Genomic DNA, 27,692 nt, shown 5'->3' with positions numbered 1-27,692 from the left:
CACAGGTATAATTGGGACGGGTGGAATGCAGCTGACTCCTCCTACTGTTGTAAAATATATACGGTTTGATCTTGTTACGTAAAGAGTATGTTAAGTTTTCACAACATTAAAATACTTGAATTTAAACAAACCCAAACAAATGCAGTAAAACAAATCATTCACAGAACATCATTCTTCAGCAGATCACATATGTTAAAATAAATTAATTTAGGTTTTGTTTTGTTTTTTCTGACTCCGGGCCCCTAAACAACTAATTGATCAGTTCAATGAGTCATTGACATGTGAAGGAAGGGAACGCTTTGTCGAAGCTGTCAGCTGCTGTGTGCTGTTGTGCAGTGTAGTATTATAATTTATTTTTTTCCCTTATTTCTTAATTTCAATTATTTTAAAATGGCAAACTTTTATTGTGATAAAAAACAGAAATATGACACCCTTACCTCTTTGTTTCATTAACTCAAGAAGAATACATTTGATCAGTGCAGGTACAACTAAGATTTCTATATGGTTTTAGATATAGATTTTAAAGATTTATTCATTAATGAATACTATATGCAATCTTCCTTTATTTATCCATGACAAAACAAAACAAAGAGATGGAAATGGATAAAAAATAAATTTGATATGATTTATTTCCCACTAGTTTGTATTTAACTTTACAAATAGCTGACATTTTCAAGCTCACCCCTGCTATAACACCATGATACTATAAAAGTCAAAATTAGAAAACTTCTTTGGTTTTACTAATGCCTTTCCTCAGCTATGAAACTATTATCTATAAATTGTTCAAGTGTTAGTTATATTCACGATTTATCCTCAATAAAACATTTTGCATGCCTATGTACTTCAAACTAAGGTATTTACATTTAAATCAAATTATGATAAAATTTATATATTTATACGAATGAAATAAAGTATAATATGTTTGAAATCATATCACAGGACTTATATTTTCGTCTGAAAGAAATTAATTAAAAGTGGCTAAAATGACACTATGAGACTGTTTTTCCTTTTAATGTTATTCACAATTTATATTTTTTCCAATCAAACTAGTTATAATGTAGCTTAACTAAAATAACTGAGATCTGAAATACTCCCACATTTCTGGTAAACAGATGTTTGTAAATAAACAATTACCAAGACATGAATATTTAGAATTTATATTCTGTCTTAATAAAAACTAATTTAAAATCAGAACAAATTATATTTATCCTCCCCCCATTTTGTATGCTCCCCCCCTGGTTATGCTCATGATTATTAACTGTTAACAATAATAATAATATTAGAAAGAGCCATCCATGTAACATATTTAACTTTTGGAACATACACAAAATTTTTATCCTAGTACAGTAACCTACCATATAAAATTAAGAATTGTCTCACATAACAACTCCCAGCTTTTCATGCACAAACCTAATACTATATCATATAGTGAAGCTGTGGCATCAACACAGTTAAAATAATGTGGTATATTTATTCAAAAGTTTTATAACTTTATATTAGTGTTTTTTCCATATTGTTAGATATTTTTAAATTTAGAATTTTTACAATCTCTTTCATACCTTAGTGTTTAACTATGCAAAACTGCAATGACTCATTCTAAAAATAAATATCCACTACAAAAAATATCATTTAGTATAGTCTTATTAAACTAAATTTAACAACAAATTAGTCTACATAACAATTATATATCTTTTACAATAAGTATTTATCACATTGAAAATTAAACATCTGACTAGAAACATTTATTTAGTTTAACACATATATATTCAGTTTTACTGATTTAATTCATCCATCTTCCACTTTTGATTTTCTGTGTTCTCTGCCTGAAAATATCAAACAAACAATAAAATTTTAGAGCATATGGCAATTAGTATGTTTCATGTTATCTATTTAACACATTGCGTGTGGTGCGGTCAGCGACAACTGCCAAACACCATTACTGAGGCAGTCGCCAGTGACCCCGCTGCACGCTATGTGTTAAATTGTTGGTTATTGAGAAAATTTGAAAAATCTAAAATATCTAACCGAATTTAAGAAGCTATCAATTGGTTGTAAAACATACAGAGCACTAATCTCATTATGTTCCAAAGGTTTATATATATATATATATATATATATATATATATATATATATATACATATTTATATATAAAATGGTACTATCGTTCATCAGTTGGAAGTACAAAGTTAATGAGATTGGTTGACACAAATTACTCCATTCACCTACTGGTCATGGCGTACTCCCTGATAATGAGATTTGTGGTGGGGGGTGTACATTAAGGAACTCACCAAGTGGCAGTCATTTCTGAGTTCTGATGAGTGAAGAGATCATGCATCATGTAAAAGTTGGTTTTGAATTTTTTCTTAACAAAAAACATCCAAAATTTAGCTGGAGCAGTGCTCGTTACACAGTTAAATTTTGCATCAATCTAGATTAAACCACTACCGAGATGTTTGCCATGGTTACGGAGGCTTACAAAGACAGCTCAGATTTCTCAGTGGTTCAGCGATTGAAGAACAAACAAAAGACTATTGAAGATATAATATGATTGCCCCCTAACAATTAGTTTGGATAAAATTGTGGCCACAGTAGAAGTTCTCCTAAACTTCAACCATCTGTAATATTAATTAGTGTGGTAGCAGCATTAATAAGTGAATACAGCATCAATCAAGGTTCAAAAAATTACTACTGATAATTCGAACATGAGAAAGATTTGTCTCAAAGTGATACCCAAAGTATTGATTAATAAGCAAAAACAAAAAGTTGAAAATTTCCTGTGAGTTGTTTGAGCAGCTAGAATGTAAACTTGACTTTTAAAACCACGTAAAAAAGATGACAAATAATGGGTGTTACAGTACTATCCTGAAACCAAGGATGGCTACAGTTCAAACTGGCACACCTTGACTTCTCTGAACCTCAAGAAATCACAAATAACCTAGATCAAGACAGATGAGGAGGTCTACAAAGTGTACTTCCTGGACAAATTGTCAATGCCTGTTTCTATAATGTTTGTAAAGACATTTGTATTTATTGCCTTATATACCTGCACACAGACAATAAATATAAATAACAGTAGATTACTGAAGCTTCACCATGAAATACAGCCTATGATACCTATATTATATGTAACCATTGTCCTGTCCCAAACAGGATTATAATCTTGCCTCACTACCTGGAATTATAATTAGATATCAAACAACTACGATATGAACTTGGCAGACTTTTTCCTCTTCCTGAAGCTCAAGAGGAACCCAAAAGATCACAATTTCGAAGATATTCCTGCCATTCAATGGGCTGCAATAAGGTCTTTGAAAGTTATTATTGCAACTGACTTCCAGGCTGCCTTTGCAGCATGTAAATCACATTGGCATCTGTGTAGTTATGCCCAAGAAACTATAATATGTACCAATTGGACAATTAAATCCTTTTATCAGGCCTAAATCATTACCTAAATATCCTGTTTAATAATTATATACTGCTTAAAGCTGTCTTTGTTGACAAAATTATTAATTAACCAATATATTAATCTCTACATGTCTAATTTCCCTTGATCCTCTTCCATAAAAAAGCATCATACTACTATATCCAAAATTGTTTACCAGATAGGTGAACAACCACTCAAGAATATTCTGGGTTTTAATTCCAATGTTACTAAGAGGTTGATAAGATAATGCCACCTTGAGGCTAGCAGGAGATTGTAGACAAAACTAGTGTATTCCCAATAGGGTTTGGTTTGGTTTGAGGCTGGCTTTCCTATAAGAAACATAGCTATTAACCCATTGCGGATCGTATTGTTTTGGCACGCGGGCACCAGCGGGCGCGAATTAATTCACGGTCAGCGGCCACACGAACAGCAATGGTGCGCCACATCGTATCGCTCGCTATTGTATAAGTATGGCTGCGAAGGTATTCGTTCAGATGGAACATGGGCCTGCTGGGGTATCCGTGATGTAGGAACGATAACATGCGAGCAAGGTTACGGCGTGGCAGGGATGCGGAATAAAGCGGCTCGGGCGAATCGATTGCAACATCCGGACCATTGTCTAGACTAAACCCACCAACATGTACGTCTGCGTCGTTTAGTTATGTCACTAACCTCAAAAGTATTATAATAACAACTGAGGAAAACACCCAATCAGAAGCGCTAAAAAGCAGAGAGTAAACTCATATGAATGATTTTTCAACTTCGACATACAACTGCGATCTGTAGGATATTTATAAAACTTTTGAAAACTCTAAACGTAGACCGTTGTTAAACACTCTTAGTTGACAAGTGAAGACGATCGCCCGATCTATCAGACATTAACAGAACTATTTGGAGGGAAATTTAAAAGCAGACCGCTTTTGCAACCCGAGCTCGTCGTTAGGCCCGGCCGCTGCGTGACGAGCTCAGCTCGTCAGTGATCCGCAATGGGTTAAACAAAATGTTATATGATAGTTATCATATAAATGAGAAACCATTTCCTAAAAACATAGGTATTGTTATTTATGTTTATAAAAAATCTCTTTTTCGTATAAAAATAAATATCACATACAAACATAATAAATTCTAAGTCTAAAATTATACTGATTTAGACTAAGTCGATCTTACCAAAATTTTAATTTAACGATGTCTTGCTTTCTTGTTTGTTGTCTTCTTGGCTACTGTGGCTCGATTCTTCACCTAAATACACACCAAAGTTTAATTTCCATAAAAAATTTATTTAATGTAAAATAAGTACACTAATTTAGTCAGAATATTGAAACTGTAACTCATTTTAAGCTCCTACGATAAATAAACCTTGTTGGATGCTCAGACTTAAAAAAATGTCTTTGGATTGTGGACTTGCCAAATATAAAATCACCGGCAGTATTACTGCTGGGCTTGACCCTCAGGATAGAGAATGATACGGGTTCATAGTTGCAGTAACTAATTATTGAGATGTGTTAAAAATATATAAAATATTAAAAACAGTTAGTAACTTACATTAACTTCAAATGTTTTTTCAAACATTGAGGTAATCAAAAATTGAGGTAAAATCAATCTGTTCAAAATTTACAATTTTTGGAGCAATTCTTCTATAAATCTGAGAGAATGAGATTAGGAACGGATCACGTTGTTTGCACTTATTATTAATTGTTTTAAATGGTCTTTAAAGACTGGTTAGTTGTTAAAAACATATGAAGACCAACACAAGGAGACACAAATACTAGGAGACACAAACACTAGGAGACACAAACACAAGGTGACACAAACACTTAAAGAAAGTAAAATCAGGTTTCAGGGTAGGATTAAATAAATGCATCACTAGCTGCTTTATTTACGATTGAAAACAATCACTTTTTATTTTGAATTGTTTAAGTTACTCGTGCTAATGCACCGCAAGTTTAACTTTTAGGTTATATTCATATTTCCATAACCTTCACGAACCAAGGTTGGGTCGGAATGGAACAGTCTGTAAGTGTAACCACCGTACGCTGTAGTTTTGCGATTCACAGCTGATGCAATACAGTTTTTTGTAACCGGAGAGACCGGTGGGGGGAGTAAGTTAGGAAATTCATCCCCTTCCATGAATACTGCACACGGTATACCCTCACGTGATTCTTAAATCAAATAATTTTAAGAATGATAAAGGTAAGCTATAATAATTAATTTAGAACTGTAATATAACATTGCTATGATTTGCAGGTGATATGCCGCTGGTCTTTAGATTAATTTGATTGGAGGCAGCGGTATAGATGTATAAATAAGTAGCCACTTTTTGATCGCTGTCATGGATTTGCCCACTTGTGCCACTAGTAGACTCAATAGATTGTACTTTTATAGCACTTATGTTATATTATAATTTTATTTGTTTTTCCACCAGTATATCACAAAAACTGTTATTATTGGACCCTGCTGACAAGTTCTAACTTAGCGGGGCCAAATGCATGTATCATTGGTGAATAAATAAATTCTATTTTAAAAAAAAATTCTATTTAAAAAAAATTCTATTCTAAAATTATAAAATTAAAGAAAGGCCTAAATTGTTTTCTAGTGTTTGTTATAATGAATGTATCAGGAAAGAACTTCCACCTAACAATAACATTTTAAAATTTGCAAGGATGTTATTGAAAACAACTGGTTTTGAAAAGGATGGGAAAGAGACTCAATAGATGTTGAAAAGAGACTTATTAAATGTTTAATCAATGCTTTCTGCTAAACAGAGTTATTAATGTCCAAGAGGCGAGCCTCATTTGCATTGTACAGTGACATAACTTGATTTTTCATGAAAAATAAAATTCCCCTTAATAAATGAATTAATTGTCTATTTTACTAGTTTTGGTAAGCGTGTCTAATTTGAAATCTGCAATTAAACTAAATCCTTGAAAGAGTTCAGATACACCAAGTGATACCTATTTAACATGTCATTATTTTCTAGCTTGACAAACAAAAAACAGACATCTAAGTAATAGTTTTATCAGCTTCAACCAAAAAACAAACAGACTGAAAGTCGTTTCAATGAGATGTGTTGTCTCACTAAATTCATATCTAGAGATTTTAAAACTTTGTCCTATCTTTGAACTTTTACATACCACTTATACTGGCATTTTTCTTGGCTCTGGATAGGTCTTTAATATTTTTGTCATAGTGGCCTATGCTGTCATGGTTATAGAGGATTTCAATGGAAATTTGAATTTCAATAATTCCAAAAAGGCAACAGTGAAATCATTTTCATATATTAACACAAAATAATTTTCTCTCTCTAAATAATAAACCCACTAAATCTAAAAATTGTTAGGACAATTTCCTGATTTTCTGTTTTTAGCATGATGGAATGCTAACAGAATGCTATTTACTGTGAACGATTAACTCACAATACTCATGCAGTTAAAGAAATATTACCTAAAAATTACAACATTATATTCCCAAGACATGCAGTTCTAATCTATAGTCAATTTTGCATTTGATAGATTGGGTCAGTCTCATAAAAAAACCATGCCAATTTACTGAGAACAAATTTTCCAACTCTTCTTCAAGCCACTAAACAATATTAAAACATAAAAAAGATAACAATATAAAAGTAACGTACTAGAGTTCATACACAGTTTATTTAGACAAATGATTTATTATTTAAAATTATAATTATAATTTTTAAAATTTATCCGTTGTGCAATGCAACAAATAATAGAGATTACTTATTTTTTAGTTTGAAAAAATCATAAAAAACAATTAATAAAGAGGCAAAATTATTTTATAATGTAACCATAATTTAAGGAAGCATTAATAAATGAAAGTTGGATGGAATTTAATGAAACATACTTATCTGATAAGTAAAAGAATTCACAACACTTGATTTCCCCAGACTCTTAATTTCATTATTTCATTGACTACTGTCAGGAAGACCCATGATATTAGAACTCCATTACAAGGAATCCTAAGGATGTACCAGAAAGTTAATCTATGCTTACCTCTTTGCCAGAAGTAGAAAGTCGTTCGGCGCTGCTGCCAAAAGTTGCTGTCACTGCTGATGGACCATTGCTTAGATGAGAGTACAATGTGTTGTTCTTTCCTGAATCCTTAGCTAGGAATGTTTGGTTATCCTCAGTGCCACTGTACCCTTCACTGTCACTATTTTCATCGCCTAAACATCAATGGTGATATTACTTTAAAAAATGTTCTATGTAATAAAATTACTAAAGAGGCAATATTCAATTGTATTTCTGTTTCATTAGTAACCTCCTTTATTTATATATTTGTATGAGTATGTTACTGTGAGGAAATATAAAGTGAAATGAAATGAAAAATGCCTTTGTATTTTACCTGATACTTTATGCACAAATTTCAAAACTACTAAAATTGCTACTCAGAATGAAAATATAGGAAATGGAAGACAGCATGCATTTTGGTACACAAAGTTTATTTAAAAATATGTTACTGCTATTACAAAAATAATCTTGCAAGCCTTTAATCGGGTGATATACCGCTTTTATCGGTTGCCAGTACGTCAGTGCATATTTTATTTTGTTTTATTATCTATTATTGAATGTTACTGTGTCAGTAATCTGTATTCTCAAAATTATTTTAATATTTTCACGAGGGTAATTTTTTAACCCTCTTAGTGATAGAAGCCGCTCTAGCGACGTTCATCATTCGTTTAATATGAATGATAGATGTCGATGCGTCGACATTCAAACATGCCTTCGAAATCGTCATCGCTGCCCGGCTATATTCGGATACATTCGGCCGTTATTTACTGCATTGTGTACAGAAACGTCTTCTCTTTCCACTAGATCTGTCTCCAGATGAATTGTTAAAAGAATAAACAACTAGCTGGTATTTGTTACAACGTTGTTTGTATTTTACTCGCAGTCGCTAAACTATGACTTGTGTAGGCGTGTTTACCCGTGTTATTTCGTTTATTCCGATCGTAATACGTTTGAAATGGCGGATGATTTACGTTGATAAGATATTAGAAATGTTTTAGAAGAACAAATGAGTGATGTGAGTGACAATGATATCAGTGCAGACAATTTTCCCGATGATTATAATTCAAATCCTGGTGCAGGCCATTCCCTCCAACGCTTACCAGGAAGACAAGAGCGGCTATGTATTGTATGTGGCCACACAAAAAAAGGCGAAGATCGTGATTCTAGTATCCAGGATGCAATTCTGGTGTTCATAGAGAGTGTTTCCATAAATTGGATCATTTTTGGAGACCAAAGTATCAAGGGAGGAAGAGAAAGCATGATAGTAGTAGTGCCTCGGAGTGAATGCAAGGGTTTCTTCCATGTACATAGTGTATAATATTTCCATCATAACAGTTTTTTAAAGTAAAATATTGTGTGAAAACTGTATTAAATTATTTATCTTCATGAAATTTAGAAAAAATTTGCTATCTTCAAATCTTTGTTTAGTTAGTTTTATACTATGTGGTTTTTGTGGTAAAAAAATATTTTTTTTTTTTCAAAAAACCAGTTATTTTAATTTTTGACCAAGTTTTAAGGTATATGTACAAAGGAAAGTAGTTTTATTTACTTTAAATCGTTCTTTATGTTTTTATGAATATTTTGGTATATAATATATTGTATTTTCAATAAAATTAATAATTTTTATTAATTTTTAAGAAACCCCCAGCGAAACACTCCAAATGCACCTATCATTCATAATAAACATATTCACCACTAGGAGGATTAAGTAAGAACCATTTTTTTTGTAAAGGAGTAAGAGAAACCCTTTTCATGAATGTAAATTTTATGAGAAATTAAAATATGAACATTTTAAATTTCTCAACACACAATTAATATCTATATATTTGTTAAGACATGCCACCAGCTTTTATATCCGTTAAGTAAAGGACTATTGCCACCTTACCATTACACAAGTTAAATTAAGTTTTTTCAACAAGTCATTACTTTCAAATTGAAAGCAATAAAAGTTGTCCAGTTGCACCTTTGTTCTAACCATATCTTGAGGCGGAGTGTGAATGTGAAACAGAACAACCCATTAGAAAGAAAGCAGTTGCTTTTGAATACCTAAAATTTAATGAGGTTTTACAATAACTATCAGCATTTATTGTTATTGTTTATCGTACCTGTTGGCAGAGACTCAAAAGAATGCCTTACCGGCCCCAAAAGACTGTAACCATTATTTTATGTTAAAAGTTTCTTACTTGAATTTGTTGTGGTTTTGTTATGGAGTTTCAATGATAACATCACTGGATCACTGACTTTTAATCCATATTTCATCACCAGTCACAATTCACCAGCATCTCTGTCATAGTGCTCCAGAAATGAAACAAATTGCCAAGCACTTTGCGTTCTTTTCAAACATTTCTTTATCCGATCTGGTAAGGATGATAAGCCAGGATGAGGAACTGATCCAGTGGCGGATAAAGGAAAATATCTTTGTAGGCCAATAACCGGGAGGTCTGGAGGTATGGAGTATGATACACCTCCAACAAAATTTTAAGGACTGGTCTCCAGAACTCACGTTTTTAAGATATTTTGAAACTTTTTTTATAATTTGAGTGAGTTATGCCAACATAAAATGTGCCAGAGCTATGAGTAATCTAATATATTTTCATACATTTTATTTGCTTTTAAGTAACTGTTCTTGTATGATTTAGCCAATATTGTTATCAAAGTTTTGTAATAAGGTAGGCTATTTTTTTATAATGGTGAACATGGCTTTTGATTTTATTGTCAATTCAAAAATAGGCAAGATTACATGAAAAGAAGTCTTTTATATGTTAATTTACAACACAAAGTCAAAGTTTCTTGGTGAATTCTCAAACTCGTCAAGAACTTCTACATTGCTTAATGTATAGTCTTTGTGGACTGAAACTAACACTATTCCATAAGCCTATTTGCCAAAATGGTATTTCTCAAGTATCTTTTTAGCATTCTTAAACTTGAGAATGTTCTCTCCACAGTTACCACAGAAACAGAGAGAATTTTATAGACTGCTAGCAGTTTTACTAGAAGATAAATTTTGGGAAAGAAATCTTGGTCACATTTTTCAAGAGAGCTTACGGCTGATTTATGGAGATTTTCTGACTTCTGTTGGCTCCACTTTATTTCCACAGCATGAACTCACTTTGCACGGGTTTTTTATGTGAAAAATCCTCTTCATAGAAATTGAAAGCAGATTCCAATGCACAGAAATCAGTTTTGATACAAAATTCTAGAAGGATGTTATCTAAGGATGAAACTGTTTCCTTGTGAGACTCAAAAGCATTCCTTCAGTGAATTTGAAAAATCATCAAGGTATGGTAAATAAACAGCTCAGCGATAGTATTCCTCTTGGGTACTGTATTGAACGTTGTTGCGAGCTGTTTGAAGGCGGCAAATTCTAGGAACCTCCTCTTTAATATTAATTTTTCCAGTTAGCCCTTTATTTTACTATATGGGGCTTTAATGTTGTTATCAGCAATTTCCCTTTGTTTTGAAAGCATACCTAAGACAAAATATTTTTCAAAGCCTGTGTAAGATCTAAGTTCTTTTTTTGAAGCTTCTCAGATAAGTTACATGTATTATACAGCATAAGGCTAAAAAAATATATATACAAGAAATTGAAATTGGGTGAGTACTATGCAATTACTAATATGCAGTAGTATTTATGATACTTGAATTAATATAAATTTAGCAATAGATCCAGTTGCAATGTTGTCAAACATGATTTTAACTTACCTCTCTCAGATGGTTCAACCAATCCACTGACAGCCTGTAATCAGAATAACAGAAACCATCAATATTTTTGTAGTCCTTGTTGAATTAAAGTAATTATAAAGTTTGTTTACAGGAAAAAGGATACTCAGTTTATACCCTATGGCATATTATTTATTATATGTATGGCATATTTATGACATGTAATTTTAAAGGTCTATTCAATATAAACACAATTACAAGAAGACAATTCTCTACGAAGTTCATAGAAAAGGTTATAGGCAAATAACCCCTTGCATTGCAATGCCACCTAGAAAAAGACACCTCTTACCAAACCAATGCACACCACACAAATTAGATACTACGTGAAGGGGATAAGCTGGCCACATCAAAGTCTTACTGAAAGATATCACACATGCATTGTGTTGATATGTGCAAGACAATGGCATTGTCCCTACAGATTATTATTTTTTGTGTTATTTGCCCATAACTTTTACTAGAAATGTCGTAGAGGTGGTTTCTTAGTGTCATAGTGTTTCTTTTTAAATGACTATAAAAAGGACACATCACAAGATAGGGGTTGCAATTTGAAAATTTCAACTTACCACCTTTAAAAAGAAACAACTGATACCTCTCAACTGTGACATGTTTTGTGCTCCCGGTTTGTGCAAGTGTACCTTTAAAGTTTTCATGCTCGCTTAAGCTTAAACGGATTTCATTAAAACAAGTACCATTGAAATTTTAATAAAATTGTTCAAATATCTGGTGTCTGGTAATTTTTTATAGCTATACTAGCTTTTTTGTTATTTAGCTTTAAAATTTTTCAATTGACGCCATTTTGTTAATATCAAAGAAAATAACACAATTATTTAATTTTCCTCTTATCTAACATAAGGTGTCTTTAGCTTAAATATTGTTAGAGATCATTAATTTTCCCTTAATTGGTTGGAATAAAAACTCAAATTCTTCCTAAAATTCCTATTTAAGGTAACAGCTTTTTTTACTTGGTGCTTAAAGATTGAGATTAAAACTAAAGAAAAAAAACACAAGATGGAACCAAGAAGCATAAGAGCATACTTTCTCCAACTCAAACAAATACCCAGAGAAAATGAGAATCCTAAAACTACAAAAGTTGGTGATGGTTTTCAATTGAATTTCAAGTCTCTAATTAAGGGTGTGCTCTACCCTAGTGCACGAAGACGAAAGCAAGGGTCTAGAAGATTGCAAACCATGCCCTTACTATTGGGATGGTCTATAGGAAACATGTAGTCAAATTGAAGCTAAGCACTATAGAGCTCTCATTAGCCGGTTTTCAAATTTTACTTTGTATTGTATAAACCAGATGAGAAACTAGAGCCTTACATAGACTTTTCAAGAATAATTATAAGTCTTCAAATTTATTAACATTAGCTCAGTACTTAGTCAAGTTTTAATCTCCCAAAGGCTTGCACGAGATAATTTCGCACTGATTAAGACTGGGTGCCATTCGAATAACTCGATAAACCAACTTACCACGCTTCTCATTTCCACCTAAATTTCAATTGTTTAGCTGTATCAATGTAGAAAATATAAAATTTTAGTTTAACCTATCACTTTCGACTCAATATTAGGCCCAACAGGAAAGTATAAGCGGTCACTTGCCGAGTCAAGGAACCACACACAGAAGTAGTAGCCTTTCCCTCAATCTACTTCACTTATTTATTCACTTATAATGAAACAATTCCACTGATGATTTACAATTAGTTTGGACAAAAAAATTAACTTTTAATTGTATGATTCAGTAATTTAAGATTTCTATGAATAGATTACATTACAAGTATTTCAAAAAGTACAAAGTGAAAATATTCTAAAGTAAGAACATTTTTTTATTTAGAATAATGCAATAAAATTTACAATGTGGGAAACCATATGGAATGTTATATAAGCCAAGTATAACACAAAACATTAAATTGAGTAACATACCAGTGAAATCAACTACAAACCTACAAAATTGTTTGAATTAAATTATAACGTTATAAAGAAAGCAGAAATCTGAATTTATAATAATACACAGAATTGTTTTATTAAGTTGTTAAACAATGTAGGATATTGCTAGGAACAATGCTAGTCTGCAATCACTAGTAGGGTGGAATCCCTAGGATTTCTCATTATGTTTTATTCTCTTCTCTAAATGCATTACAATCATAGGGAACACTTTATGAAAAATAAATTTAATAACAACCAAATTAATATTTCTTTTGAGAATAAATATAAATATTTACAACTAAGTGCTGATTGCAGGTACACGCAATGACAAACATAGGTCAAAGCTACACTCAAATGGAGGAAGCTGTTATTCGTGGGAAAGTATGGAGGCGGCAGCAATGAGGAGGCCAATTTAACAAAGGCCGAAGGAAGAGTAGGCAGTAACGGAGCTCCACAATAACTGTTATAATTGATGGTGCTTGACACATTATAATGCGCTTTCTGCAGTAATAAGTACATTATCAGTCATATTTTAATTTATATTGAATAAATGTTAGTTGCCATGCGGAAATAAATATAATATCAAGTGAGTATTTACAAGTCCCTATGAGGGATAGAATCTTTTTAGATTATATTTAAGTTCAGGATCTCAGAATGCATAAATAAACCAAGTTTCAACCAAATCTGAAATGGTCAGGTTGAATGCCTTATTGGTTTGACATGGAGTGACCCATTCCAGTGATGGAAAAATTTACTGACTGTCACCCAATATAATATAAAAATTGATTCTTCAATAGCTTACATAAAGTCATACTTACAGCATTTGATGTGATGGATGATTTTGAAAATAATCTTTCTGCTTCCTTAAATTTTCTGTTCCTCTTATCTGTTTTGCTGTTTGTATTCTTGTTTGAAGTCAAATACCTGTCCCAGCCTCTTATAATATTTCCATAAAGTTGAGTATCCTCTAGGTAGCTTCCCTCAAAAGCATATATTTGCCTCTCCAAATTTGCTAGCGTTTCCTAAAACAAACAAAATCTTTTGAGTTACATCTGATTTTATTTTTTCATGTGCAAAAAAATGTCCTCCATCAAAACCTCAATCTGAAATAAAAACTAAAAATTAACATGTTTTAATACAACTATAACAACAACTACAAGATTATTTATATTTCAATTTACATTTGAAAAAGAATATATTGAAAGAGAACAGTGATTGAATGTATTTTTGCTGTACTACCATTTGTAGCTTAAACGTAGACAAATTAAACATACTGAACAGTAACACAACTTCCTAGGTGATATGTATATACGAGGTGTGTTCAAAAAGTAACCGGAATTATTAAGTTTTGCAGGATTGCTGAGCCCATTTATCAAGATGTTTTTGTTTTCTTTTGTTGGAACCTGAAATGTAAAACTTCGAGCTGTATTCACTGATTAATTTTTCAGTGGCAGCTGCTAAGGTTAGACAAGATATACAAACTCAGAGGTTTTCATTTGGTAAAAAAATTGGATAAAAGAATTTGTATCAATTTTTTTTTTAAGAAATAAAGCATGGGAAATGTTAACAAAGGCCTATGGTGAGTCCATTATGAGTAAAATGAGGGTTTACAAGAGATATAAATGTTTCGGAGATGCTATGAAGACATTGAAGACGAACACTCTGACGCCCCAGCACATCAGCAACCAATGAAAACATTAATAAAAGTGGGAAAAATGGTTATAAATGATTATTGTTTTATGATCAGAGAAGTCGCTGATGATGGCATATCAATTTGCTCGTGCCATGAAGTTTTGTTCAATGTTTTGGGAATAAAATGTGTGGCAGCAAAATTTGTTCAAAAATTATTGAATTTTTAACAAAAACAGTGGTGAACGGAAGTTGTTCACGATTCACTACGTGGTGTCAGCACAGATGCAGAAATACTGAAACATGTTATAACAGGTAACGAAACATGGATTTACGGTTATGACGTCCAACCTGAGGCTCACTCATCCCAGTGGAGGCATTCTGGATCGTCAAGACCGAAAAAGGCTTGCCAAGTGCAGTCGAACATGAAGGTTATGCTTAACTTTACTGTGTTCTTCAATTTTAATAACATAGCGCATCATGAGTTATTGCCACAAGGTCAAACGGTCAATAAGGAATACTAACTGTAAGTTGAACGCCGTTAGCATGAAGCAATGAATAAAACGCCCATATTTGTGGCAAAACAATTCATGGCTTTTGCACCATGACAATGCACTTGCCCACACTTCATTGCTTGTTAGTGAATTTTTGGCCAAAAACAGTACTGTACTGATGCCCCAGCTTCCATATTCTCCAGACATATATATATATATATATATATATATATATATTTATGTATGTGTGTGTGTGGTTTTAGGAAATGAAAATCACAAATAACAATGTTTTTTTTATAATTGAAATGTAAATGTAAATTTGTGGTTATAACTGTATAATGTACTTCTTGTTATCTATGGAAATAAATTCTTACATGGAAATAACTCGATGCTCAACCCAGTATCGGTTAATTCTTCAGCATTGAGTTCGGTTTCGGCGGTCTGTGGTGTTGAGGAACCATCTGATTATGATGCAAGGGAGCCTGAAAACGAATCGTCTGAACCAAGAAGGGATAATACAAATAACCTATTTGTAGAGGTTAATTACAAAAAAAGTAAAATGCCGGGTCAGAGTAGGCCTAGGACAGGTAAAAGATGTATGTTTTTGACTGGTAGTGCTACTGTTAACAGTAATAAAATAAAAATTGTTGAAAAAAACAGACATATTTTCGTATTAAGATTTTCTGAAGATATGGAGTGTGAGGATTAAAGCAATACTTGAAAGACTGTTCTGATGGTGGTAATTTTGAAGTAACAAAATTAAAAACCAGGTACCCTGGCTACAGTTCCTTTAAAATCGGGGTTCCTCTGTCACTCTGGGACAAGGTTTATAACCCAGACTTTTGGCCAATGGGAACATATGTGAGTCGATTTAGGTATCCAGGTAAAAGTGCTTCAGTACCTTCTTTTTTGGATCCCAGTCAAGGGGCAAATACAATAAAATATATCTTTCACTTTTAGGTGATGTTCTGGAGCAAAAGCCTAATAACAATTCAATAGTAACTGAACTTTGTGTTGATAGGCCTAATCTGAAAGTTACATCCTGTGATGCAAATACAATAATTGGGTGTAATTTTAATTTTAAATTGACTTTTTGGAATATTTGTAGTTTAACCAATAAACTCTGTAGCATTGAATTATTGAATAACCAACTTAATTCTGATGTCTTGTACATTGCGGAGCATTGATTAGCTTCCTCTGAAGTCCAGCATTTGGTAATTCCAGAGTATAGTGTTGCAAGCTATTTTGCAAGGGAACATCACTTGTACGGTGGAGTGCTTATTTGTGTCAAGCAAGGTATTGAGTTCTCCATCTTGGACCAAGTTCTTGGCTACTCGGAGGAGATAACTTGTGAGTTGGCAGCTGTTGTGCTCCCTGTGTTAAAGACGGTTGTTGTTGCGGTTTATAGATCTCCTGCAGGTAGTCTAGCCTCTTTTTATGAAAAGTTGCATGATGTTTTTGCTTTTTTATACTGCATCAAAATGAACATTATTGTAGTTGGGGACTTCAATATAAACTTTATGGCAGACAATAAAGAGACCCATGAACTATTAAACTTAATTGACAGTTTTGGATTGAATGTGACTGTGTCGGATATCACGAGGCCAAATACAAACTCTTGTGGAACTGCGGGTAGCTGCATTGATAACCTACTAACTTCCCTACATCCTGATAGAGGACAATCGTCGGTGCTCCATAATCCTGCTTCTGGTCACAACATCATCTTCTTTGTTGCGAATATCTAGACTGATGGATCTACGGGAAGTGGTCTCATATTAAAACACTTAACTAGACCTTTGAGCTTGTCTGGGGTATCCTTTTTTGTGCATTATCTTAGCCAAATTAACTGGTTAGATGTATATAGGCTAAATTTGAGTATCAATATAAAGTTTAAAATGTTTCTTGACCTTTTTTTACGGAACTTAAATTGTGCTGCTCCAATTCAAAAATTTAAATTAAAAGCTAAAAGTTCATGTACTAGATGGTATCATGATGGTCTTGTTAAACTTAAGTCTGAGCTGGATAGGTTATATTTTATTACTCAAAATACCAATGATAATAAGGATGTAAAGGCAAAATATAGAAGTCTCAAAGCAGTGTACAAACGTGAGATTAATACAGCTAAACTTTGTCATAACAATAGTATAATTAGATCCAAAAATAAAAGCAAAGCTGCTTGGGGCATAATAAAAAAAGTCAGCCAAAGTCAACAGCAGGCCAGTTCCCAAGTCTCATTTTCTCAAACCTGACACTTTTAATGATTTTTTTGTCTCTTCTGTGGAAGAAACTTGTAAAAACATTGGTAAATCATAGTACCTATGATTATTTTTATTATCTTGACAAGTCCTGTAACTCAGAGACTATAAATTTTAACTTTAGTTTTAAGTAAATTAAGGTGGAGGAAACCTATGGAGCTATTCTTAGCCTAAGCAATAGCACATGTTTTAATGTTTTTGGTATCAATGCACATGTATTAAAAGCTGCTGCCTAACATATTTGTAAGGTCTTGACTTATTTCTTTAACGAATGCATTAATAGTGGAACTTATCCTGATATATTTAAGATTAGTAAGGTTATTTCTGTTCATAAGAAAGGTCCTATGGGCAAGCATTGCAACTATAGACCTATTTCTATTATTCCAGCTGTGTCGAAGGTCTTTGAGCGGTTGGTACATGGGCAGATTGTAGATTATTTAGAGTCAAATAAGTTGTTCAGTGACTGTCAGTTTGGTTTCCGTTCTAATTGCAGTACCATAAAAGCGGTACAGGCTCTTGTAAGTGCTTGTTTTGATGGCCTTGAACAAAAAAATGTTGTTAATTTTAGAAGTTATGGCCTTTCAAAGGTCTTTGATACTGTTGAACATAGTATTCTAGTCAATAAACTGAAATTTTATGGTTTTAATCAATTAGCTTTAGATCTTTTGAACTCTTATCTGACAAATAGGTCACAATGTGTATATTTAAATGGCTCATATTCAGTAACCTAAACCTGTTAACTTTGGAGTGCCGCAAGGCTCAATACTGGGGCCAACATTATTTATTCTTTATATAAATGACCTCCCAGGAAATCTAAATGACAGCTGTGTAAATACTTATCTCTTTGCAGATGACTTGGGGCTATTGGTTAGTGCTGAATCAGCCTTATACAGTATAAATAAACTTAGCAATAAGAATTCTACTGTCTTGGATTGGTGTTCTGCAAATAAACTTTGCATAAACATTGAAAAAGTTCAAAACCTACCACTCAATTTGTACAGTAAAAGTAAAGATAATAGTGTTAAGTTTCTTGGAATATATGTTCAGTCGAATATAAAGTGGCATGATCATATTAACTATATAGCCTTTCGAGTTGCTAAAGGTGTTTTCTTAATTAGGGCATTAAAGGGTAAGATTTCAACTGATTATTTATTGTATGTATACTATTCTTATGTTCATAGCTTTATCACTTATGGAATCACCTTATGGGGCAATACACAGAATGCAACAAAACTTTTTATTCTGCAAAAAAGGGCTGTTAGATTGATTGCTGGTGTACCTAACAGAGATCACTGTAAAGCTTGGTTTGCAAAGTCTAATATTTTAACCCTGCCATCTGTTTATGTATTAAGTGTTTTGATGTATGTTAAAGATAACTTGAATGACCTTGTTAGCCTTAGTGATAACCATAACTATTTTACGAGAAATAGGAATGATCTGTTGCTGATGAAGTGTAAATACACAAGCACGCAAAGTGGCTTTAGGTATCTGGGAATCAAATTGTACAATGCTTTACCTGAACATATAAAAAAATATCTAGGCCTAGGCTTGAAACCTCCATAAAAAACATGTTGTTTAAGAAGTGTATATATAGTGTAAATGAATTTTACAATGCTAGTAATAGTATGCTTCTTTAACTTGTTGACGTTGTTATACACTATTGTAGTGTCCTGACAATAAATGATTTGATTTGATTATAATTTTCAGCATTATCTGCTTCTGATATTGACTTCACTGCCTTGTGGATAAACATGGCACCCTATATTCTATCAGGACAAATTAACTCTAATACCGTCAATTAGTTTGGAATGTTATTTACATGTTTAGTGTGGATTATGTGAGCAGTTACAATATTGAGAAATTAATTTATTCCTTTTTAATTGGTCATTGTGTTTTTATAATGAGAGTATGGGTTCATCATGTTACTTATCGTGTTATTTTAAAAAAGAAAATAGGAATTTTTATGTGATCAGAAGTTACCAGGTAGTTTGTAAGCATCACCTTCGGCTGCCGCAGTCTGTGCTGATAGCTGGATGCACATGTGTTAGGCCGATATGAACATTTATTCTTAGAAGGTCTAAATTAACAATTAACCTTTTTTGGTCAAATTTTTCTTATTTCAGCATTATTGTCATTTTATGTATCTAATCCAAGGTTGTCTAATGTTCACAATAGGACCATTTTACGCCTAGCACAGATGGATTTATTTCTTTTGACTATTTACAATCATTATATTATCATTTGTTATCCAAAAACTACATTTGTTTTCTTCACTAATATAAAATATCTACTTCAGTATGTTCAGTAATGGAAATAAATGTGGAAATTCAGTTGTGGAAATAAATGTGATTTTGATTTGATGAAGAACAAGGAAATATTACTCTGGGGTAGAAAAGTAGGTCCACTTTTAATGGGCTGCAGTATGATAAGCTTCCAACACCCGAATGATCTATATTCATGATTATCAAATACAACGATTCAAATGCTGTCAGACATATTTACCCTGTACAGAAATTTTAAGTACTACGCTGCTCAAATTTAGTATAAACAAAGTTGTATTATTTCCTATAATCTAAAATATGTGTGTTTCTTTTACAAATAAAAGTATAGCTTCACTATAATAAGTTATCTTAACCCTTTTAGCCCCAGCGTACAGATAACCCTGATATATCAGACAGAGGTGGTCTAGCTAAAATGCCCAATGTTTGGTACATCGGACATCTATAGAGTATTTAATATAGCTGGCTTATAATAAGTCCTAATGCCATCAGATTCGATATAGCGATCGGTGAAGAAACAGGCTACATGCAAAAAAATAAGCCTTCCAATTGGCATTGTATTTCGTTGTATTATCGTTGAGCGGAGTTTATTTGTCAATGTCAGCCGTCAGATGACATCAGCTGGATTTGTTGTTGTATGCTCTCACTTGTAACCTCGATTAGCTTGCGTGATAGAAAGTGGTTGTTAATCGTGTGATTTATTGTGTTATTAGTAAAAAAATGAGTAAGCATCCTTGAGAAAAGTCACCAGTGAGTGAAAACACTCTGATAAACAATATTGTTAGTCCTGAAGGTGTTATTTTTGAAGACAATAAACTGAGAGATAGTTTTGTGGACATTTTAAGCTCAAATGACGAATGGTCTTCTGAAAATGAAGAAACTGCTATTTTTTAAGATGATACTGACGAATATCCTGATTTTATTCCCACAAATCTTAAAACAGCATATTCCTCAGAAGACAAGGCTGAAGCAAACATGCCTTCAACACCAACAGGTCAAGGTAGGCCTACAGTTTATTTATTTATTATTTATTATTACTTCCAACGGTACAACGCCATTTAACGTATTTACAAAAATTACAGACTTCTAAGATGACTATATTAAATTAAAGCTAGAAAAATAGAATATCACATTGTACAAACAACAACACAGCAATCAGCATAACAGATAATCATAAGGCAAAGCAGTAACAACAATAGTTTGACGCCAAAAATTATTTAACATTCATAGCAGGAATGTAACAAATCAATAACAAGTATCAATAATAAATAGGTCAAGAATAACAAAGATAACAATCAAATATAAGGTAACCATTGCAATAAACTATCAGACAAAACGAACCACTTGAAAATCAACATGATAATAGAATATAAAATAATAACAGAATTATAATATATAGAGGATAAAATATATATATATATATATATATATATATATATATATATAGGAAAAACAACATAAGAATAATAACAAGCACATGCACTGATGAACTCATGTCAACACCCTGAAGCACCTCCACTTAAAGGACAACCAAGAGCCCTGGAAGAAATCCAACCCATCGCAGACCAATCCCCCAGTACGCTGCATCCTCGCCAAACCACAGTTGCTAGCATAACTAGTTGGCCGGTATACTCTTCCAAACACTGCCTTTGATAGTAGTAGAAGTTTACTTGACGAAGGAGGTCAGGACAATCCAACTTGCCATTAACCAACTTGTAAAGAAGCTGAAGATCTTGCAATTGACGTCTAGTGTGAAGAGGATGCAGGTTGAATCTCAGCTCCAATTCTTCAATTGGAGTCGTCAGGTAGCCATAGCCCATTCGAACGCCCAACACCCTCAAAAAACGAAGCTGAACTCGGTCCAAGTAGTCGATATGGGTAATAAGATGAGGGGACCAGATCACTGAACCATACTCAAGGACCGGGGCGAACGAGAGACTTGTAGAGGATCAGGAGCGACTGGGGTGACCTGAAGCTCATAGTCGATCTCATGATGAATCCCAAGAGGGAGTAAGCTCTTGATACAACACCATCAATATGCTCCAAAGGGACGAGTGTAGAGGTGAAAACAACTCCAAGGTCCTTAACACTGTTCATTCTTCTCAGCACCAATTCATTGATGCGGTAGTCAAAGATATATGGAAATTGACTACGAGAAAAAGACACCACTTCGCACTTGGAGACATTCAGCTCCATAGCATTAGCAGCACACCACGTTTCAATCCTGGTGAGGGACCGCTGGAGAACTTGCTGATCGAACGTAGAGTGAACCCTGGTGTAGATCTTTAGATCGTCAGCAAACAGCAGACAATTGACCGGAAGTTCACAAGTAATATCATTTATGAAGATGTTGAAAAGTAATGGACCCAGGTGTGAACCCTGGGGAACCTCTGAGGAAGCACAGAAGGGTGCTGACAGAACACCCTCACATTTAACCATGAGTTTGCGGTCCCCAAGGTAACTAGCCAACTACCTCAACAACGGCCCACCAACCCCATAACCAGCAAGCTTCGCAATCAACAGTCCGTGGTGCACCCTTTCAAGTGCCCTAGAGCAATCCAAGTAGATACAATCCACCTGACATGAGTCAACAAAGGCAGCCATAACATACTCCTGAAAGACCAGCAAATTAGTGATTGTAGATCGATTGCAAAGAAAGCCATGCTGACTATCGGATATAAACTTTCTTAGATAGAAGTAAAGATGGTCCAGGACCAGTGCCTCAAAGACTTTCGCCAGAGCAGACTGAATAACAATAGGTCTAAAGTTAGTTATGTTGCAACGGTCTCCTGACTTGAAGATTGGGACCACGAATCCCCGCCTCAGCACTGAGGGAAAAGTTCCAGAGGCCAGTAGCAGATTAAACAATACCGCCAAATGGGAGGCAAGAACAGGAGCATAAAATCTCAGTACACAAGGAGGAATGCCATCAGGGCCAGCACTCTTAAATGGATCAAGAACCTCGAGCTTAGCTTGGACATCGGTAGCAGATAGCACTATTGAAGAGAGTGAATCATTCCATCCAAAGTCGAAGTGAGGCACAGCGATGTCAGTGTCGTAAAACACAGAAGAAAAATGCCGAGCAAAAAGATTGCACTTCTCAGTTTGATCATCAGCTGCACTGCCATTCAGATGCATTGCAGGTAGCGCACTGGAACTCTTGAGGTCCTGCACATGCGACCAGAAGGATTTAATATTGTGGGGTATACCTTCCTCAACCTTGCCAATGTAAACTCGGTAGCAGTCAGAAGTTTTTGTTTTGCATTCCCTTCGCAATTTTCGGAAGCACTCAAGATAAAAGGGATCGTCGGTCATTTTGAACTTCCTGTGGGCAGTTTTTTTATTTATAACCAAATTCTTGAGCTCATTTGTGAACCATTTAGGAAACTTTGAGCTTTCAATCCTCTTTATAGGGGTGTTGCAAGATACAGCAGAGGACAACTGGTCACAAAAGGCATTAAACATCTGTTCCGCATCACATAAGGCACAGTCGATGGGCAAGTCAACACCCTGCAATAACCTAAAAATCTCAACTAAGTTGCAGTCTCGAAAGTCAGGAATATATTTGACGTTTTTGAGATGGGCAGATTGCTTGACACTGATTACAATATCAAGGGCTGGATGATGTCTATCCTCTGGCAATAGTGAGTCTGAGGTTGTTGAGTTTGTTGTAGAGGTAGAAAAAAGAGGATACAAAGAATCGATTTGATGCTATAGCTGGACGAGATAAAGGTAACACAAATCAGGAAACAAATTTTGGATTAGGAACACTTCCACATAAACGAGGAAGAAAATTTTGTTCTGTCTGCAGCAAAATTAGTGTGGCTTCTGGAGGGAATAGAAAAAAAATCAATAACTGTTTGTGTAAGATCTAAGAAAGGTGTCTATGGTGTTTGTTTTGGGCAACACAAATGTTAGATCACTCAAAAAATTTGTTTATATAAAATATAAATATTATATTATCTTTTACATCTTTGAAAAATGAAACAAGTTTCAGTGTTATTTTATTTTACAAAATTGTTATAAATTCAAAAGAGCATGAACAAGTATACATATCTGTACACTGTTACTGATGTGTATTTGAGAAAATATGTGATCTGCAGCAATACTATTTATGAATAAATAAATAATAAAAGTGCAATAAATTTTCAAATAGCACTTAAGTTATAGCCTTGTAACATATCATTTGAAAGGTCTTGGTTAGCCAATAAAAAATACACTTAAAGAATTGAAATTGGATCACTCTACAATAAATGGCAGCCCCAAACATATAAAATGTAAGTTGAACCTCCCTTTACTCGTTTATTATTTTATATATGTGAAATTTGTTTGCGGCAATCTTACTAGCTACAAAGGGCTACACTAATAATGATAGATTTCAGATTTTTGACCCTCAGGGGACAGGAGGGTGGGGGGTAACTAAAAAATTTTCAAATAGCACTTATAGTCTTATAACATACCATTTTTAAGATCTGGTAAGTCAATAAAAAATACACTTAAAGAATTGAAATCGGACCATTCTACATGAAATGGCAGCCCCAAACGTAACTGAGCATTATTGTGATTCATAACGTAGAGACTAACACCTAATTTAACAAAAATCAATTAAAACAAAACTCATTAGGGCAATGCAGATAATTAGTATTGTTGTATTAGGGAGGGAGTAGTTGGGAAAACTAATATCCTCTTGTTTATCTGATTCTTAACTTATGCAATGCCTTTATCCAATCGGTTTCCCAAATTTCTAAAAGTTCACTTGAAAGGTGTGACCTATTCAGTTACCAAATACAGAGTTCCTACTCAGTTTAGTTGTAGATTTTAATTCAGAGTATGACGTTACTATTAGGATAACACCCGAAACATAATGTTTTAATGTCTAATTCAGTAACCCCTGTTCTAGAACAAATCGAGATAGATATATAAACAGCTGAGCATTGTTGGACAGGTGAGCGTATGTTGTCAGAATCAAGATAGACATTATAAACAGCTGAGCATTGTTGGACAGCTGAGCGTATGTTGGCAGAATCGAGATAGATATATAAACAGCTGAACGAACAATTGCTCTTCATTTGATTGCAATCTTTTGTAATTTTGTGTTGTTTTTAGAAGTTTTATTGAATAAATGTACTTACCAATTGATATTCTGTTTTATTGAAATCTTGGTTTAGAACGACAATAAGTAGTGTGAGCACTTTTAGTAATTGAGTTTATTGGGTAATTAAAACATGGTTTTTTTTCAATAGAACAACGTGTGGAACTCGCCCTACACTATGGACAAGTAGGAACTTACTACGGTGCTAAAGAAGCTTTTAATGAAATAGGTACACCCTTGGCCATACTATTAGCTGGACAGCAGTCACTAAATTAATTCAGAAGTTTCAGCGAACTGGAAGCGTTGCAGATGAGCCCAGAACCGATTGACCCAATACACCTGAAGCAGTTGAAATATTGAGTGGCCAGCCCGGTCACCTGACCTAAACCCACTAGATTTTTTTTGTGTGGCCAATTGAAATCAAAGCCAGAATCTATTGAACAATTAAGAGAGCAATGCAACAATTATAGAGACTGAATGCAGAAGAATTAGAAATGAAACATTTATAAATATCAGGAACATTTTTGAACAAAGACTGTATTATGGAAGCACCTAGAGCAATTTAACACTTAAGTTAGTTTTGAGGTATGGAAGTCATCATCTCTTAATTAATTTAATATTTACTAAAAATATTCAGTACCCAGTACTCATAACTGATTATAAATTTAACTTTTTAATAGTTTTATTTTCATTCTAATAAACTTTTAAATGTTAAAGATATAGCAAAATAAACGAGTTAAAAAAATATCTTCTTCAAGAAGGTTCCCTCTGTGGTTAAACAATTATTGTTCTTAACTTCAAGTCTTTCACTTCATATTCTGAAATATTGCAGCAAGATATGCAATTAATGCAAACTACTTTTATTTTAAACTATTTTTTGGGCTGCCATTTCATGTAGAGTGGTCCAATTTCAATTCTTTAACTGTATTTTTTATTGACTACCTGAGACCTTTAAAATGATATGTGACAAGACTATAAGAGCAATTTGATTTATATCATGTATAAGTAACTGAAGTTATCAAGGATTCTTTACTCGTGAATATCAATGGTTCGATAGTCATGATTATCGGTCATTCGAGTGATGGACGCTTATTATACTGCAGCTCCTTTTAATGTTGCATAACTTAATTTATTGCCATTTTCTCCCCATGAATCCTAATATGATATTGTTCAGTACAATAGCAATAAGTTAACAACGGGATTACATTTTTACCACTCAGGCCATTAATTTCATTCACCTAAACCTTTTATTGCATAACTTCAGATACATTTTAAGCAAAATATATTCATTGTTACAATCACTGTTTGTCTCCTCAGAAATTAAATGATTAAAAAAAATAACACATAGGCCTATAGATAGGCTTGCCAGACGTCCCGGTTTGACCGGGACAGTCCCGGTTTTGAATTACGATCCCGGTGTCCCGGCCGGTTCACTACGCGTCCCGGATTAATTGAAATTTGATCCTATCCTAGGCTCTTGTACATAAGATCGCATTCAAATTAAACAAGAATTTGATGGATTTTATGACAGATGCATCGCATATTTGAACCTTTGGGAGAATAGCTTTGGACACGCTGAGAAATTTTCCTGGGTAAATCTGGCCACACAAAATGTTCTTTCATGGGAAAATGTTGAACGTAGCCGCTGAACTTATCAATGGAAGTCTTCCTAATCATGGCGATCTAAAAGTGAACATTGACTTTTTGTTTGACGAAGTTGTTCTTGCCAAAGACTATTTTCAATCCATCTGGGAGAAGTGGACAGAGAAAGAAGCTCTAAGTGATAAGCGTATTCCAAGTAAAGAGAAATGGCTGAGGTTGTTTTCTCACTTTAAAGAAAACCATATAACAGCAAACAACCTATTTAAAATTATTGAGTACGTGTTCTGCATGCCGGTGTACATCAGCACCGGTTGAAAGGGTGTTCTCCTTGATGTACAATGTGTTGACTGATGATCGTGGTTTGATGAAAGAGTCAACGGTAAAAGGCTTGATGACTTGTAAAATTAACGTTGGCCTCAGCTGTGAAGAATTTTATACCAAAATAAAAAGCAAGAAAGAAGTGCTGAAAATGACGAAAAATACAAGCAAAATCTAAAATCTTAATCTTAAACTTATTTTAATGTGTGTTTGTCTTTTGCCATGTTAACGAGAATAAAATTTATTCATTTTCATTTATAAATTACAATATAATGTCTAATTTACTTGTTACTAATTTACCTGCATATACCTATATTTTTCCAGACCCCAGGCTCTTCTGATGGGCGAACCCCCCAGCCCCCCCCTTTTTTGTCCCGGTTGAGCCTTCAGAAAATCTGGCAAGCCTACCTATAGAGGATTTTCGACAGTGTAGATGTTTTTATCATACAAAATAGCTTGTAAGTGGTTATAGTAATCAAGGTGCTAACACAATTGTCTGAACGTCGATTACGACCACTTCTGAAGAACTGACAATCCTCCAGTAGGCAAGCAACTGAACTAAAATCAATCAATCTAAACAATCAAAGATCAAAAAACAGAGATTTTAGTCAAAATAAGCCTACATACCGCGATTTCAGCCTTCCTTTTCACCAAATCAGCCAATTCCGCCCTGGTGTCAACTGCGTTTTGTTTAGACGCCATAGTACACTATTACAACAAAATTAAACAATCAGAGGGAAGTTTATTCCAAATTTACTGCACTATTACATCACAACCCTTAAAGAAACTGAACTATCAAAGTGTCAAACCAAGTTCCCCATACAATGTCTCAAACAAGCATTTCAAACTGAACTGGACTAACTACTGACAATAGTGACAATATTTAGAAGGCAAGGCAGCAGACGTAACGTAAGATGTTTTATTTGACTC

At 33.7% G+C, this 27,692-nt stretch overlaps 1 protein-coding gene across 1 annotated transcript; it reads right to left on the bottom strand.

Annotated features, from left to right (window-relative positions):
• Positions 1-992: 992 nt before the first annotated feature.
• On the bottom strand, positions 993-27,643 carry LOC124369050 (chromatin modification-related protein MEAF6-like). The gene is made up of 6 exons (XM_046826750.1): positions 27,390-27,643; positions 13,912-14,115; positions 11,153-11,186; positions 7,433-7,605; positions 4,593-4,664; positions 993-1,823 (listed from the first exon to the last, which is right to left on the bottom strand). The coding sequence occupies exons 1-5, from the start codon at positions 27,462-27,464 to the stop codon at positions 4,605-4,607; spliced, it is 546 nt and encodes a 181-aa protein (XP_046682706.1). The 5' UTR covers positions 27,465-27,643; the 3' UTR covers positions 993-1,823; positions 4,593-4,604.
• Positions 27,644-27,692: the final 49 nt, after the last annotated feature.

Source organism: Homalodisca vitripennis, chromosome X, assembly GCF_021130785.1.
Source record: "Homalodisca vitripennis isolate AUS2020 chromosome X, UT_GWSS_2.1, whole genome shotgun sequence".
Taxonomy (NCBI): Eukaryota; Metazoa; Arthropoda; class Insecta; order Hemiptera; family Cicadellidae; genus Homalodisca; species Homalodisca vitripennis.
This window is presented reverse-complemented; position numbering and strand designations above follow the sequence as displayed.